Source organism: Sphaerodactylus townsendi, linkage group LG16, assembly GCF_021028975.2.
Source record: "Sphaerodactylus townsendi isolate TG3544 linkage group LG16, MPM_Stown_v2.3, whole genome shotgun sequence".
NCBI lineage: Eukaryota > Metazoa > Chordata > Lepidosauria > Squamata > Sphaerodactylidae > Sphaerodactylus > Sphaerodactylus townsendi.
In genome coordinates this window covers 20,865,158-20,883,392 of record NC_059440.1, presented here as the reverse complement: position 1 = coordinate 20,883,392, position 18,235 = coordinate 20,865,158, and the positions used below count along the sequence as shown (strand labels likewise).

Genomic DNA, 18,235 nt, shown 5'->3' with positions numbered 1-18,235 from the left:
ATCACTCCTCCAACCGGGAAACTCAACTCCTAATAAAACTATGGAGGGATATGTGCGCAGTTTTCACGCAGTGAGAGGGAAAGCACCAAATGGACAGCATGGTGTAGTGGTTAGTGTTGAAACGGTTTCAGAGAGACCCACGGTTAAATCCCCAACCTGCGGCAGACGTTTGCTGGGTGACCTTGGGCCAGTCACACGTTAAGCCTGACCTGCTTCACAACGTTATGAGGATAAATGGAGACGGGGAGAACGTGGTAAGCCACTGTGGGTGGGATGAAAATAGTGGCATAGTGAGAGAAGAAGAAGAAGAGTTTGGATTTATATCCCCCCTTTCTCTCCTGTAGGAGACTCAAAGGGGCTTACAATCTCCTTGCCCTTCCCCCCTCACAACAAACACCCTGTGAGGTAGGTGGGGCTGAGAGGGCTCCGAGAAGCTGTGACTAGCCCAAGGTCACCCAGCTGGCATGCGTGGGAGTGCACAGGCTAATCTGAATTCCCCAGATAAGCCTCCACAGCTCAGGCGGCAGAGCTGGGAATCAAACCCGGTTCCTCCAGATTAGATACACGAGCTCTTAACCTCCTACGCCACAGGTGATAAGGCGGCTAGAGCCCCAGGCGCTGCTTTCCATAGTCACATGGGGGCGCATTGCAGGGCTACCCCCCTCACAACTGTGCCCCGACGTTAAACTCCATGTGGAGTTTGGGGTGCAGTTGAACGCCACGTAAATGACGTAAATAAGCTGCCTTTGGAGACAGGATGTTTATGTCTCCCCGCACCTTTCCCCACACATTTACAAAGCTGAGGAACAGGGAACTCTTGAAATAGTTGGCAGAGGAAAGGGGGGTGATCAAAGGAAGGGAACAGACCACACACACACACACACACACACACACACACACACACCATACAGAAGGAGACAAGCAATGGAGAAGAATTTTTTATTTATTTTTTATTTTGCCAAGGGCAATATGGCTCGAACCAGCCTGGGATTGCTCACTGGCAATATGGCTCGAACCAGCCTGGGATTGCTCACAAGGTGGTGGCTGCAGATCTCCCATTATTACAATTGATCTGGCGAGGAGAGATCAGTTTGCCTGGGGGAAATGGCAGCTTTGGAAGGTGGACTCTCCCAGTGGTGGCAAACCTTTGGCACTCCAGATGTTATGGACTACAATTCCCATCAGCCCCTGCCAGCATGGCCACTGGCAGGGGCTGATGGGAATTGTAGTCCATAACATCTGGAGTGCCAAAGGTTCGCCACCACAGCTCTATACCCTGCTGAGGTCCCTCCCCTCCCCAAACCCTACCCCCAGGCTCCACCCCATCTGCAGGCATTGAGACACAGCGTGGTGTAGTGATTTAAGGGCAAGTGGATTCTAATCTGGAGAACCAGATTTGATTCCCCACTCCTCCACCTGAGTGGCTGAGGCTTATCTGGTGAACCAGATGTGTTTCTGCACTCCTACATCCTCGCTGGGTGACCTTGGGCTAGTCACAGTTCTCTCAGAACTCTGTCAGCCCCACCTATCTCACAAGGTGTCTGTTGGGGGGAGAGGAAGGGAAAAGAGCTTGTAAGCCGCCTTGAGTCTCCTTACAGGAGAAAAAGGTGGGGTTTAAATGCAAACTCTTTTTCTTTTTTCCCAACCCAGCTCTGGCAACCCTGGGTCAGGCCTATTGGGATGAAAACACAGGAGGACCCGAAAGGGAAACCAGGATGCCGGCTCCATTTGGGTGGATGGTAATGGCGTCAAGAGTGTTCATTAGGGATCAAAGCATCCTGCATCCCTCTTCGTGTTTGGTAACAGCGAAACAGCAGAGTCCGATGTTTGGTCACACAGGATTTCTTTTATTTGTGCACCACGCGCACATGTGCCTCCTTCTCCTCACACTTCCATCTGCCCGGATTTGTTCTGACTCATGAGCCACTGGGGGGGAAGAGGTTGGGGGATTGTGGAGGAAGAGAAAGCTAAAACAGCATTTCGCAGAGAAATGTCACTCGGCTGCGTGAACACAGCCACATGGCTGCCCACTCGGGGACGGTTATTTATAGGCAGGCTAATTGCAAACTCCCTAATGAGGCTCCGACGCTGTGGAGTGGGGCAGGGGTGTCGTCTCCCACACTGCTCAGGAAAAACACCCCAGATTGGTGTCAAAATATTACATATTTTTAGCAGGCAGGCAGCACACATCTCACATTTTAGCAGAGGCTCGCCACCCAAATGGGGTATTGTGTCAAGTCTCAGTCTTAAGAACCGTGGGGAAATAAGGAATGCTGTGTAATTACGGAAGGCATCTCCATTGCGTTTAGATATTCACAGGTACTTGCAGGGGGTGTCTGAAGTCCCCCAATATTTCCTTTCTTTTCTCCGGCAGCCCCCACAGCCTCTCTCCCTTTCTGTTGCCTTCTCTCCTCCACACCCATCAACCCTCTTACCTTTAACTGCCCTGCATGGTAGCTGCCACCACTGGATTGGGTCCAGGGAATGCCACTGGTAGGCCAGGCAGTTTTGTGGGGACAGTAGTGGCCCTCTGGTGGTTGCTGGCCCTGGCCCTGCTCAGTCCCCCTCCATCAGGGATGAGATCCTTTCTAGATCTGTTATGGTCCCTACACCACCCCAGATTCTCTTTACAAAGGGGTTTGGAAGGGTCAGCAATATTATTGTGGTTGCCAAGCAACTTCCAAACGGGCCACTGAGAGCTCAGTAGGCATTCCTTTCTGCAAGCTATAGGTGTGATTTCTATTAATTTGGTAGTTGCAATCACTCTTTCCCCCTCCCCTCCATCTTTCCATAGTTTTGTTTAGTGGCTCTATCGGTCATATACTCTACTGGCCATATAGTCCGGCACAGTTTGGAACAACATAAGAACATAAGAACTAGCCTGCTGGATCAGACCAGAGTCCGTCTAGTCCAGCATTCTGCTACTTGCAGTGGCCCACCAGGTGCCTTTGGGAGCTCACATGCAGGAGGTGAAAGCAATGGCCTGCTGCTGCTGCTGCTCCTGAGCACCTGATCTGCTAAGGCATTTGCAATCTGAGATCAAAGAGGATCAAGATTGGTAGCCATAGATCGACTTCTCCTCCATAAATCTGTCCAAGCCCTTTTTAAAGCTATCCAGGTTAGTGGCCATAACTACCTCCTGTGGCAGCATATTCCAAACACCAATCACACGTTGTGTGAAGAAGTGTTTCCTTTTATTAGTCCTTTTATTAGTCCCTTTTATTAGTCCAAGATATGATACCCGTCTTCTACAGCTGACATCGTCAATCTCAATTTGATCCTCACAACAACTCTGAAAGGTAGGTTAGGCCAAGCACAAGTGACTGGCCTAGGGTCACACAGTGAGCTCCCAGGGATGAGCAGGGATTTGGACCAAGACCCCAAGATCCTGGTCTCACACTCAAACTACTACACCAAGTGGCAATAGTACAAATATGAATCCCTGCACCTCTCACTCCAGAAGATTAAAAACTACTCTGATTTTGATATGCAACTTTAAAAAAACCATACATTGAAATCACACCACAGTCATTCTCCTTCCAAAGGTTAGAATTAGAGTGTAGCACAGTTTTCAACTTCAAAGACTCCCGTCATCTGTGAGTCATACAGAGATGTACCCTTTTCCAAGGGTGGGCAATTCTGTCACATGCCTACACTGGAAGCAACCGAACGACGCAGCTCCGAGACACAGGATTTATTCTCGACACAAACTGGTTAGACCACAATTTTGCGGACTCGAACGTTCATTTGTTTTGAAGGAGTCTGGCCACAAACGCTCCGGAAGATCTCTCTGGCTGAATCCTCCATCCTCTGCCTCCCACGCCTTATTTAGATTTATGTCTGTCAAACTTTACCACTATTCCTCCTCCCCCCCCCCCCCGCCCTCCTGCTGCCGCTCTGCAGTACCGGCAGACAATTTAATTATAAAAACAGCATACGTACCACTTTTCCCGTTCCAGTGTACTTTCTGTTCCCAGCTTAATCAAGGATGTCTCTGAACGGTGCCTACTTGCTGTATTGCATATATGAGATGTCAGACTGCTGCAAAATGTCCAACGTTTGGGGTTTCCCTCCTGCTCTCCCCCCATCTGCAACAGCTTGGACTTTTCTGGGAAGCCATCAATCAATCTGCAAGGTTTTTTGGGGGTGGGGCGGGGTGGGGCGGTATTTCAGCATTCAAAACCGGCTCAAAACAAGGTACACAAAATGCATTGATTTGATCCGATCATCCTCTACTTTCGCATGTCTGGATTGACTTGTATACCTTCCCTTTCACTCACACGATCTAGACCAGGGGTAGGGAACCTGTGGCTCAAGAGCCGCATGCGGCTCTTCTGCCCTTGCACTGTGGCTCCACGAGCTGAGCCGCCGGCCCCATCCTTGCCTGCCCTGCAGGCAGCAGGGCGGATGTATCCATGTGCTTCTCAGAATGAGCTGAGTAAAAGGTAAAAAAAAAAAACCCTATATATATAGTGTTATCTTTATTTTAAATGTCAAAAATTATTTGCGGCTCCAAGTGTTTTCTTTTCCCGTGGAAAACGGGTCCAAATGGCTCTTTGAGTGTTAAAGGTTCCCTACCCCTGATCTAGACAGCTCCTAGGAAGCTACATAAAACAGTCAATTGCCAGCAAGCCACAAAAGCCACTGCATGGCAACGGGGTCATGCTGGAACAAGGAGAAACTCAGCCTGGACACCAAAGGTAAATGAGAAAATTCCAGATTTTCACTTTTTTGGCTTCAACCAGATTCAAAACGTGGGTGTGTTAACGCAGTGCCTGAATGCTGAAGATGGGGGAAGTGAGAAGCCGAAATCAAAAGTTTAGAGAGGTGATCTGTTGGAAATGGTACTCTTCAGGATAAAAAGAAGCTATGCTCTGTTCCACAGAAAGATGATAGTTTGGTCAGCTGAGTGCAGCGGATGAGAAAGCTGCAGGTTTCTGCATTAGAATATAGTCCCAAACAAAAATGAGAATTATCATTCGTTTTTACATGCTGACTTTGTCAAAACCATTATTTTGTGCATTATTGAACACTAGCGGTAAAACCTGTTCTTCGGGCTCCTGGTGATGCTGTCAGGAGGAGAAGCAGCAGGGTGCCGGCCGTCAGCTCGTCTGAGTCCCGGGCGGTGGCATCCATTCTGAGAGCCAGGTCTGCTGCTGTCCCAGGACACATGTCAACCAATTACCTATTTTGACTAAGCCCTGCCCCTCAAGGCTTCTCTGCATTGCAATTGGCCAAGTCTTCTCTGCGTTGTAATTGGCTAGGAGTGCGTTGCCAGCACTGGGCTCTCGATTATGTACAGAGATGGAACTTAGGTACGCAAGCATTTACACCAAAATGTATTTTTACTTTCAAACTTTCAGATGGATGAGGGGAGAAGGACTTGGTAGGCACTAGGACCCAGGTGGAGCCTTCAACAACAAATTAAACCTTCATGCTTTGTTCTGTGGCGGAGGAATATACAATCTACTATTTACTACTGGGTTTCCCCGAAAATAAGACAGTGTCTTGTATTCATTTTTTCTCCCCAAGATGCGCTATGTCTTATTTTCAGGGGATGTCTTATTTTTCCGCTCCACAGCTGCATGCTCTGGTGTTCTGTCCGACGGGCATGCTTCCAAACAAAAACTTTGCTACGCCTTACTTTCGGGGGATGCTTTATATTTAGCCCTTCAGCAAAACCTCTGCTATGTCTTATTTTCCGGGAATGTCTTATTTTCGGGGAAACAGGGTATAATTTTTCTGTGGAACAGAGTATAGCTTAAATTTAGGGAACTTGGGTTCAAATCTGCCTCAGACGTTGGTTCTCTTGGCCACTTTTGGCAAACCACCGTTTCATTCTTTGTTCCTGTGCATTAAAAAAAATAACAAGAGGATCTGTCACACAGGTGTCCAAATTTCACCTTCATAAAGGATTGCTTTCTCACCATTTCAGCAAGAATGAACTGGATGTGCGAACCCTGCTTGCTGTCTAGCCCAGTTAGTTGCACCACAGCTAATTCGGGGGGGTGTTAAATCAGAGCTCTGCCAAAGTTTGCTATTTTGTGCTGTCACTGATCTTTCTAATCCCTGCAGAAAAGGTGGCAGATGACGGTTTACACGGGTTCTTGTTCTCAGGATATTTGGATTTGCTTTGGTAAGCTGCTCAGGTAAAAATCCCAGCTTAAGAAAGGCACCAGCCAAGTGCAGAACACCAGTGCCTTCAGCGGGTGAGACTGAAGCAACCACGCCATTTGTGAGACAGCAAGAGCTGGATGAGTTAATCAGGCCTTCTAAACGACTCAAGTAGGCTAGATGTTCTACAAGTTCTGCACACTTCTGTACCCCACAGGGCATTTCACCGGTCCAAACAATTGTTGGAAATTGAAATTTTAAAAAAGAACTCAACACCTGCTTAGGTTTAACTGAGTTACGGCAGACAGCCCAAGATACTCAGGCCTCCTAAGCAACTCACGCCAGCTAAGTGTTTTACAAGTTTAGCGCACTTCTGTACCCCACAGGACACTTCATCTGCCCAAATAATCTTCAGAAATTAAACTTTTTTAAAAAAAGAACTCAACACCTACATAGGTTTAACCGAATTACAAGGCAAACAGCCTTTACTAACGATATTCCTTAAATAAACTGGATACATACATACATATATATATTTATATATATTCAAGAGAAGTGGAATGGAATGTGGAGAGGCCACCCCATATATTGGAGCAGTGTTTTCAGCTGGCAACTAGGAAGAAGCAGTTTCTTTGTGTTCACAGGGATGAGAATGAAATACGACATGACGGAGATGCCGGAACCCCGATATATGAGCTTCTCTGTATTTTGCAGAAAGGTCTCGTATTTGGTGGGGGGAGACAGATTTAGAGAGACTGAATTTAGAGAGACTGAATATCATAACCACAAATACCAACACTTTTATGCACTGAAACATTTGATTCATCTGTATTGTGCTGATTTCACAGCAAATTCTTTTCTAAACCGGTAGTGTACACCTGTCCTCATTCACGCACTGAGCCTTCGAAACTGTAGGCCGCGATTCTCCAGCACCAATCCAATTTCCCCTCTTTCCCTTCCCACAGCCCAGGAGACCTTCCCTCTCTACATCATAGGTTGCTTGGGGCTTTTCCGGGAGTGGTGATCGAATGAGCTACAAGTACTGATGTGACAGGTTATTCATTTCCAGAGAATTTTGGGGGGGGGGGGAGCAGGGAGAGGTGGCTCCCTCCCCCAGTCAGATGTGCAGTTGATCTGGCTGAAATGAAGATTCCGAATGTAAATGCGGAGGGCGGCTCTCTCCTGGAAGCGAAAGCTGTCTGAATGTCACTGCTGAGTCAGCGGCTTCATCTTTGCCTGGCGCTTGGCTTTGGTTTGGAGGTAGCGTCCTTTCCCCTCTTCGAAACGCCTCCGCTCGTCTTCTGTTTCTACCTGTGGATTGAACAACAACAACCCCCCCCCCAATATGTTATTGCAAAACATCTAAACAATTACTTACAGCTCCCTCCCTCCCTTCCTCCTTCAAATGCCCAGTGAAATAAAATGTTTCGAACGCCCACTGAAAAGGACCGGCTCTGTTCCGGGAGACTGTTTTCTATGCAGACAATTACCACCCCAATTTCCTCACCTTTCAAGCTCAAATAATGGCACATGAAAACCATCCAAGACCCAGGTTTCACAATATCAGCACCTTGAATTCAGCTCTACGGCCACCTGGTAACCAGTGAAGCTCCAATTTGATCCATATAGTCAGCTCCAGGCAAAAGTCATGCTGCATAAGTTTCCGGACAGCCCTCAAGGGCAAGCCCACGCAGATCACATTGCAGTAGTCAAAGAGGAGAACACTGATACTACCCTGTCAAGTGTGGACAGCCATGAATAGCAGATGCAAGGAATGATCTCAGCAAGATCCTCCTCTCCTTCTGCTGGGCAGGTAGCCAAAGATGATGAGTATCTCACATCTTCCAGTAATGAGGTTAATTTGATGTGAACAAAAAAATTCTCTGCTAGGAGTGCCAGAAGCACGCAGGGACCCTCCTTGTGTACTTCACTGCAGTGTGGCATTCAATACGCTGTGAAATCCTTCTAAAGCCACCATGAAAACCTTTAAGGATGTAAAATCAGAACATCAGATCCTCTGAAGATGCCAGCCACAGATGCAGGCGAAACGGCAGGAGTGAATGCTGCTAGAGCATGGCCATACAGCCCGGAAACCACACCCCAGTGATTCCGGCCGTGAAAGCCTTCGACCATACAAAATCAGAACAGCTTTAAGGAAATAGAGGTGAGCTAATCTCACAGGCTTTCAAATGCTGAAGAGGAAAACTCCAGTGACACCCCAACTGTTGCTAGTTACTAATACCGGGCATAATCCACTAGGACAGTGGTGGCGAACCTTTGGCACTCCAGATGTTATGGACTACAATTCCCATCAGCCCCTACAATTGGCCATGCTGGCAGGGGTTGATGGGAATTGTAGTCCGTAACATCTGGAGCGCCAAAGGTTCGCCACCACGGCACTAGGACAAGAGTCCCCAATTTTTTTGACCCTGTGGGCACATCTGGAATTCTGACAAGGCAAGGTGGGCCGAGCAACAGAATGGCTGCCACAGAAGGCAGACCCAGTTACAAAATGATTGCCACAACTTAACCTCAGTAACACAGTACAGATCTGTAGCTGCTGCCAAAGCAACATTTTAAGAAATCCTTCCAGCCAATCAAAACTCCAATAGTCAATCAGAAGCCAAGCTGGACAAAACCCCTACCTGGCCCTCCCACTTCTTAAAAACACTTGGTGTGTGCCAGAAAAGGTGTCCATGGGTGCTATGGTATCCACGGGCATCCCTTTGAGGGCCCCTGCACTAAGAAGCAGTCCTGTGCAAGTCCCACTGAAATGAGTTGTGTGTCACAGCATTCCTGAATGCCTCACAGCTCCTGCACATTTCAACAGAGCTTGTGCTAGATGAGGAAATCTTCCCAGAAGTTTGTGCCTCGTGGGTCAGAGCTGTCTCTTACTTCACCAGCTTTAATGGCTCCTAAAATCCACCAACCAAGGGCCAGGCCAGCTGTAAGGGAGAAGGAGCCGATTCGCTTCCATGCTCCAGCCGTTGAAGTCTTGAGGGAAAAAAGCAGGGCTGTAATTTTTGCTTTTTCCAAGGCAGGCAACAGGGCAAGGGCTTCACAGCCTCCGTGTGTACATAAGGGCTCAAAATCAAAACATCTATTTGGAAATAACTTAGCAGTTTATAAACACTTCCACTGTCAACCTTTCCGCCTCCAAAGACCGCACCGCAAGAACATAACCTGACTTCCTTGATGCGATTATAGAGGTTTGCACAGAGAACGAGATGAATATTTTCACAGAACTGGATAAAACTGTTTCGGAGCTGCCGGATAACTAAGACAAAGGAACCACTTCCTCTGAACTCGCTCCCCCAGGTGCATTTTTTGTTGGCTCGGCTGCTCTCATTCATTGACTGGAAACATCTGCACACTGCATTCTCCCTTAACAATGACGGAGGCTGCTCAATAAAAGAAAAAAAGTCCAGCATAAACAGGAGATAAAATCAGGCAGCTGCGGAGATTAAAAATGCATGGTGTAGCCTAAGAAGAGCCCAATCAGTCATGGCAAGCAAGCAGGTTCTGTCTCCCTTCTGCATATCACTGGATTAGGCTGGTACTCTGCATTACAACCAAAGAGGTTAGTGGTGCCGATGCCACATAGCCATTGGTTCGCCTCTGTTTAATGAACTAAATCGAGAGTCAGCATGGTGTAGTGGCTAAGAGCAAGTGCACTCTAATCTGGAGAATCAGGTTTGATTCCCCGCTCTGCCACTTGAGTTGTGGAGGCTTATCTGGGGAACCAGATTAGCTTGTGCACTCCAACACACACCAGTTGGGAGTGACGTCGCTCCATTCTTCAGCTCTCAACACTCAACTTCTGAGGCAGGATATTTTCTCAAACTAAATCCTGGTACGGGAAATCGTTGTTGAAGGCGGGGTGGCGGATCAGGGCTGCCGAGTGTCTCCAGGAGCCTTCAAAGTCCCTCCCCCCCACTTCATCGTAAGTAAACAAAGCACATAATTCAGCACTCAGAGCTCCCAGAACCGTGGTGGCGAACCTTTGGCACTCCAGATGTTATGGACTACAATTCCCATCAGCCCCTGCCAGCATGGCCAATTGGGGGGGCTGATGGGAATTGTAGTCCATAACATCTGGAGTGCCAAAGGTTTGCCACCACTGTCCTAGAATGTTGTCCTCCAAAAGAACATCAAAATTCGCACAGATGCCCATCAGGAAACCTTGTTCCCTGTAGAAAGGCCTCTGGGGTGAAGCAGCAGCAACTCTCCAAAGTTCTGACTAGCAGCCTGCGACATTTGCAGGAAGACAACATTAACCGGGCTTCGAAAGCATTAAAACACACACACACACACACACAAGCTCACATAACCTGATAATACTCTACAGATGCTTGATGCAAGTCAACAGCTCTTTTGTGCACGGAAAGGATCAACTTAGCCCCTCTTCAACCAGCGCAGGTCTCAGGGGTTGCTATAGAAATAGAAGCAGAGCAGTAGATGCTCTGGAGAGTTAGTGGCAAACTGATGACTGTAGCAAAAGGGCTAGTGAGGGTGCGTGTGGCATCTATCAAAGAGGGAGAGATTCTGCTTGGGTCTCAAAACTGGTAAGAAGAGTAAAGAAATCCTCTAAGTCTTGAACAAATGACCTGTTCAAGAGCATAGCTGACTGTCCAAGAGTAGACATGCCAGCGTGGTGTAGTGGTTAAGAGTAGGTGCACTATAATCTGGAGAACCGGTTTTGATTCCCCGCTCTGCCGCTTGAGCTGTGGAGGCTTATCTAGTGAACCAGATTAGCTTGGGCACTATGACACATGCCAGCTGGGTGACCTTGGGTAGTCACAGTTTTTCAGAACTCTCTCAGTTCCATTTACCTCACAGGGTGTTTGTTGTGGGGGGGGGGGAGGAGATTGTAAGCCCCTTTGAGTTTCCTTACAGGAGGGAAAGGGAGGATATAAATCCAAACTCTCCTTCTTAAAAAAACACAAAACAAACCCTGAAATACTATAAGCAAGCCCCCCCCCCCCCCCAGGCTATTTTTTAAAATTCTGATTAATTAATCTAGAAAACTCAGGTACATTTCCATACTATGCTTATCCAAAGACACAATAAGAAAGAAAGCTGATCGTGGCTCAACACCCCCCCCCCCCACACACACACACATAAAATCTTCTTGGTGATCTTGGGTCAGTCCCAGTTCTCTCAGAACTCTTTCAGCTCACGAGAAGACAGGCAATGGCCAACTGCCTCTGAACCCTCTTGCCTTAAAACCCTTAAGCTGCGACCCTTAAGCTCCCCAACCAAATACTTATTGGTCAGCAAGTCATTTTGGATGAGAACAGAGACGCTTAAAAGGAAATAAACCTGTATTTGTAACTTTTTTTCCCTGTGCATTTAAATAAATCATAAAAAGCTATTGCTTTGCACAGTCATGACACTGTGGAATGGAGCAACTGTTCCTTTTTTGTTCTCAATCTGGAGGGTTTTTTTGGGAAATCTGCCTCGGAGGTCTATGGCTCTGGCTGGCTGATTTATATTTCTCCTTGCCTTGTTATGCCAGTCATTCTTTCCTTAATCCTGCTTTTATTGCATGTTGTGGAAAGCAGCTTCGGAACACGGATGGAAAACAGATAAACGGGATTCTCGACAGGGCCTGCCCACCTCCCTACGGCAAGTGCAGGCAGCTACGTGAAAAGCACAGCCGAGCGGCTGATCTTAAAACTCCAAGAGAGCATTAATGAGCTCCAGAATGTGGAAAAAGCAACACTCTCCTCTCTTCAGGCAGCACATTCAAAAAGAAAACATTTGCAATGGAACATCTCCCCCCCAGCTCGGATCGCAGAATGAGAGAGCTTTAAACAATCAGCGAGGAACGGGAAAAGACGCAGGACCAACAAATTATATAAATGCTATTCTGGCGCTAGAAATCAAACCGAGCTTTGAAATGCTGAAAAGATCGGTGCAGCGGGGAACTGACAAGGCATAACATATTAATTGAGGAACGACTCTCACTCAGCTGCCGTCTTGGGCAAAAAAGAGCCGCCTGGCTGAAGAGAGCTAAAAATAGATCAGAAAGGGGAAACAGAATTGACAATAGCAGGTAGGAAAAGCCAGCTGGGGAGGAAAGGAGGGGGACAGATCGGGACGAGAGGCTGGCTGGTCTCCAGAGCTTCATCATTTCTACTTTAACGCTCATACTCCGAAATAGCAGAAAGGCTGCTGGAGAAGGTGGCGTTAGGAACGAGCAGTTTGGAGAAGAAACTGAAAAGAGCCTCCGGTGAGACTGATGAGAGAATTACACATTTAGGGAAGCACATGTTCCCCGCACTATGTGGCAGATATGTTTTCAGGGCAAAACAGGCACTCAAGAGGGGCAGGCGAGGAAGAAGAAGAAGAAGAAGAAGAAGAAGAAGAAGAGGAAGAAGAAGAAGAAGAAGAAGAAGAAGAAGAAGAAGAAGAAGAAGAAGAAGAAGAAGAAGAAGAAGAAGAAGAAGAAGAAGAAGAAGAAGAAGAAGAAGAAGAAGAAGAAGAAGAAGAAGCAGCAGAAGCAGCAGAAGCAGCAGAAGCAGCAGAAGCAGAAGCAGAAGCAGAAGAAGAAGAGGAGGAGGAGGAGGAGACTTTGGATTTATATTCCACCTTTCTCTCCTGTATGGAGACTCAAGGTGGCTGACAAGCTCCTTTCCCTTCCTCTCCCCACAACAGACACCTTGTGAGATAGGTGGGGCTGAGAAAGTCTTGAGAGAACTGTGACTAGCCCAAGGTCACCCACCAGGGATGCAAGAGTGTGGAAACACATCTGGTTCACCAGATAAGCCTCTGCCACTCAGGTGGGGGAGTGGGGAATCAAACCCGGTTCTCCCTTGTCATACCTGTCAATTCTGCCCTGACAATGCCCCTACCCCCAGCAATTTTTAATGGGTTCCCACCCAGAACCTCGGTGACTAAGCATTAGAGCCCAGGAAGAGCTGCCAAGGCGATGCAAATTTTGGCAGAAGAACTGAGTAGGGATCTTAACCTTCCAGCTCAATATCACACAGTGCCTGGCTCACACATCACCTACAAAATGCCTTAGCAAACCAGGTGCTCAGGAGCAGCAGCAGCAGCAGAAGGCCCTTGCTTTCACCTCCTGCATGTGAGCTCCCAAAGGCACCTGGTGGGCCACTGCGAGTAGCAGAGTGCTGGACTAGATGGACTCTGGTCTGATCCAGGAGGCTAGTTCTTATGTTCTTATGTTCTTAAGTGGTGATGGGCAAGCCTTCGCCCACTAATGTTTATGCCTCTGGGGTCATCTAAGGATTTGTACCGAGGGTAGAAAAGAGCCACTTGAATTCTGCTCACGGAGAACAGGGACGGAACAGTAACACTTACCACCAGCTGCGGGACAGGCTGCGGTCTCCCTTCCTTATTCAGGGACACATAGGTGACGAATGCACTGACGGCACGGTATCGTTCCTGCGACTCGCCCACAAAAGGTTCGGCGTCCACAAAAACCTCGATCTCCATGGACTTATTGCTCGTGAAGGTCATGCGCCCCGAAACTGTGATCACGCTGCCTGTGGGGCAGAGTTCAGCAGGTTAGCCTGGAGTTCTGACAGAGGGAAAGGCGGTCAGAATTCATGAATTTCTGAGACGCCAAGTTTTTCAGACATGACACAGAATCATTTCGGAATAATCTTTCCTGGCATCCTGGTGTATGGGTCTACAGAATCATGAACCCTAGTAACTCACTCTAAGTCAAAATTTCCATGCAGCTTGAGGGAGGATTTGTATGTCCTTAACACCAACAGATGATTTGTTCTCAGGCAGGAAGTTCTTCAGAGTTCACCACAAGGACCTAGTCCTGCTGGTGAGCACACTAGGAGAGAGGGGGTAGAGAAGGGGAGTATGGCTTCCTACAGCAAGGGCTGCTGGGAATTGTAGTCCCTGCCCCTCCAGGAACAGCTGGAATCTAGGCCCTCCAGGATGGCCAAGGACTACACTTCCCAGCAGCCCTTGCCTTCTCTGGCTCGTTGTCAGGAACACAGTGCTCAATTATATAGTAAGATCAGAAAGTGACCAGAACCTCTTTCTGCACTCTTGTGCAAACAGTTCTCAACTGTCAGTGTGACAAGTCATAGTGAAGGTTATAAAATGGCTGGGGTCATGAGAGGAGGACTCATATACAAGGACAGCCAGGAAAAGAAACATTTTCCTCTTTTGTGTTAAGTGTGTCAAATATCTGCAAGATGAAGACAGAAACTGCCAGACAAGGGTTTTTTTTTAGCCAGAATACACATTTCTATTTTGTGCGTTTTCAAGAAAAATATTTTTAAACAATATGCTAATTGAAACAGATTCTTGTGAAGCAGAAATGCTGAAGACCTCCTATCAAAGTTTTGCAGAATCTCAGTGACATTTGGTGGTGTTTGGCCCTGGATCCTATGGCAGCCATTTTGGGTTTGGCTTAAGGTGACCACATGGTCACCTTCAAGAACCGAGAAGGGCAGGTGGCCCCTGTGCGCGCGCACCCACCCACTCGCGCAGCCACACACGCACGCTGGAGTGCACACTCACACACACACACGGAGCCACACACACTCGCACACACACACTCGCGCAGCCACACACACTCGCACACACACACGGAGCGGCGACATTACCGCATTAACAATAATAACGGAGACATTACACACACTCGCACGCATCGCCATTGGACACGGAGCACGAGTTTTCTGGCGCTGCACGCTTCCTCGCCTGCTGTCACCGAGAGCGCCGCAGGGCCTTCTTAGCGCGCTGTCGCTTTCCTCGCCTGCCATGCCTCTGCGGCCGCGTGCGCACCCTGTGACAGGGCGGGAACGGCAGTGCCCCAGAAGGCAGTGTGCTCCTGCGGCTGCACGGGAGGCTGCCGCACTGCCTTGCGCCCCAGAAGGCAGTGCGGCAGCCTTCCAAAACCCGGGACATTGGGGAAAGCCCGCAGGACGCAGGACAAGTTCTTTGAAGTCGTGAATGTCCCGCCAAAAGCGGGACGGATGGTCAGCTTAGTTTGGCTGCATCTCCCTGAGTCATAATTCCAAAGGCGCCCACAGGGTGAAACCTCTTAAGGACTCCCACTGGAGAGCCTTGCGACATGGAGTGTGGTGGAGTCTCCTTCTTTGGAGGTTTTTAAAGAGAGGCTGGATGGCCTTCTGTCAGGAGTGCTTTGATTGTGTGTTCCTGCATTGCAGGGGGTTGGACTTGATGGCCCTCAGGGTCTCTTCCAACTCTATGATTCCATGCCCCATACTTGAATCATTCCATGATGGCCATATATTTTCCAACTTTTTTTCTTCGTGAACTTTGAAAACACGTTAATCACAGTTCTCGGGGTCGGGGTCTATCACAGAACATCAAGGACATTCATCTGATTAGCATACCTAAAGAAATGCAAGCTCTGTTCATGGTTCATTTCTCACATTTGACTTTTCAACACTTCAGGGGTACAACCTGAGCAATGCATTTTAAAATTAATACACTTGGACACATTAAAATGGGGGAGATGCAACACAAAACAGCGGCACGAAACTACCCATTAAAAAGGGAGAGGGAACAGAAGAACCGCAAAGTCAGCTGGTTTTCCTGCTGTTCCGCAATGGAAGGAGAGCACCTAATCAGCTTTGACATTTAGAAGAGAAACAGCACGTTCCTTCTGCTAAAGCAGAGCCATTATCTGTAATTTCAAGCCTCTTTTGTGATGCAAAAGGAGGGAAGTGGATTCCTTAGCATGGAAAGCAAACAAGCCTAAGCCCCAGTATGAAGAATTTTCCTTTCTCTGGCATCTGGATGAAAGGAAAAAAAAATGCAGGCAGGCAGCCCCAGCGGGGAATTCCAGCTCCTCACTGGGCGGCTGTGGTGAAGCCGTGGCGGATGGCCGAATCCCAAACAGAGCCCTCACAGCGTCACAAAAGCTGAGTAGCTATTACAACCAGGGTACGGCCTGGCCCTCATGCATAGTACCCAACTTTGACAACCGGCAGGCATGGTTTTTGAGACTGACATTAACTCTGGCTTATAACTGTTCCTTGTATTTGGCTCGTCGCAATAATAACAGTAAAGTTCTATTATAAGAAATCTTTTCTTTATTGTTGACACAGCTTTTGCTTATTTGGTCATATTCGGTTTGCTGCATACGTAGTTTTTGGTCTGTTCGGGTTTTGGGCTTTGGATATTTATTGTGGACATTATGGCCGCACAGGCATAGCACACAACCTGACAACTAGTAACCATAGATTGGAGCCATTAAAAAACAACAGCATGGTACACGAGGTCCATTATTTGGGAAGGGGGGTCCCGCTAAGTTTGTGTGCAGAAAGGTCATCTGAGAAGATTTAAACAAAGAGCCACCAGTAAAGGACCATCCCTTGGAGGAGGAGGAGGAAGAGGAGGAGGAGGAGGAAGGGGAAGAAGAGTTGGATTTATATCCCCCCTTTCTCTCCTGCAAGAAAACTCAAAGGGGCTGACAATCTCCTTCCCCCCTCACAACAAACCCCCTGTGAGGTAAGAACATAAGAACAAGATCAGACCAGAGTCCATCTAGTCCAGCTCTCTGCTACTCGCAGTGGCCCACCAGGTGCCTTTGGGAGCTCACACGCAGGATGTGAAAGCAATGGCCTTCTGCGGCTGTTGCTGCCGAGCACCTGGACTGTTAAGGCATTTGCAATCTCAGATCAAAGAGGATCACGATTGGTAGCCATAAATCGACTTCTCCTCCATAAATCTGTCCAAGCCCCTTTTAAAGTTATCCAGGTTAGTGGCCATTACCATCTCCTGTGGCAGCATATTCCAAACACCAATCACACATTGTGTGAAGAAGTGTTTCCTTTTATTAATCCTAATTCTTCCTCCCAGCATTTTCAATGTATGCCCCCTGGTTCTAGTATTGTGAGAAAGAGAGAAAGAGAGGTAGGTGGGGCTGAGAGAGGTCAGAAGAACTGTGACTAGCCCAAGGTCACCCAGTTGGCGTGTGTGGGAGTGCACAGGTTAATCTGAATTCCCCAGATAAACCTCCACAGCTCAAGCAGCAGAGGGGGGAATCAAACCCGGTTCCTCCAGGTTAGAGTACACCTGCTCCTTAACCACTACGCTCAGAAACTACTCTTGTACCCTTTGCTACAAGTTTAATGATTTTCAAATTAAATTGGAAGCAGAGTCAAATATATCATCCTGCGTCTCACCCCTCAGCTGTGACTTTACTGTCCGTATCCCACGCCACTTTCAGATTAGTGAATGGTTTTTTTCTCACTGTAGGCATGTTCAATCGTACACCTGGCGACTTCCTCACAGAAAGGGGCCGGATGGAAATAGCAAGAACGGAAAAGGCTCTCTCCTCCTCCCACCCCACATGAGATATCTGGGCCATGGACACGAAATGTTTTCCTGCCGCCCGGGAGTGTCACAAGCTGAGCTTGCGAGGAGAAGAGAGATGCTCACATTTTATTAACTTCACGGCAGAAAAGGCCCACAGGACCTTCGCCTGGCTGGCCGTAGCCGACGTCGCGTGCCTCTCTGCCCAAATGCCCATTTACCGTTATGGCGAAAGGCTTGACAGGGAGAAAAAGAGGCAAGTCCCAGGGTTCATGTAATTTTAAACTCGGCTGCGAAAGCCGTCCACCCCAGTCATTCGCAGCTGGTGAGCTGTCACTTCTGGTACGAATTGCCCTCAGGAAAGGGACAGACAAGCAGCAATTATTCCTTACTGTGCACCCTGGTGTGAGGGGGAGGGTGCCGGAGGAGGCAGCTCCTTCCCCAAATCCAGCCCTGAGAAAGAACAGTCAGAACCTTTGCACAGCTTGGCGCACCACGTTTCTGCTTAGAGCCAGTGTGGTGTAGTGGTTAAGAGCAAGTGCACTCTAATCTGGAGAACCGGGTTTGATTCCCCACTCATGAGCTGTGGAGGCTTATCCGGGGAACCGGATGAGCTTGTGCACTCCCAACACATGTCAGCTGGGTGACCTTGGGCTAGTCACAGTTCTTCGGAGCTCTCTCAGCCCCACCCACCCCACAGGGTGTTTGTTGTAGGGGGGGGAAGGAAGTGAAAGGAGATTGTAAACCCCTTTGAGACTCCTTACAGGAGAGAAAGGGGGGCTGTGAATCCAAACTCTTCTTCTTCTTAGCTGAAAGGACTGCCCTCCAGCCACGAAGGTCTGGA

At 48.2% G+C, this 18,235-nt stretch overlaps 1 protein-coding gene across 2 annotated transcripts in view; it reads right to left on the bottom strand.

Annotated features, from left to right (window-relative positions):
- Positions 1–6,567: 6,567 nt before the first annotated feature.
- Positions 6,568–18,235, bottom strand: part of ACOT7 (acyl-CoA thioesterase 7) — a 67,859-nt gene continuing 56,191 nt past the window's right edge. For both annotated transcript variants that reach the window (XM_048519382.1, XM_048519384.1), the window contains 2 exons: positions 13,441–13,625; positions 6,568–7,425 (listed from right to left, as the gene is read on the bottom strand). In XM_048519382.1, the coding sequence (XP_048375339.1) occupies positions 7,321–7,425; positions 13,441–13,625 (290 nt within the window). In that variant the 3' untranslated portion in view covers positions 6,568–7,320. The remainder of the gene's footprint in view (positions 7,426–13,440; positions 13,626–18,235) is intronic.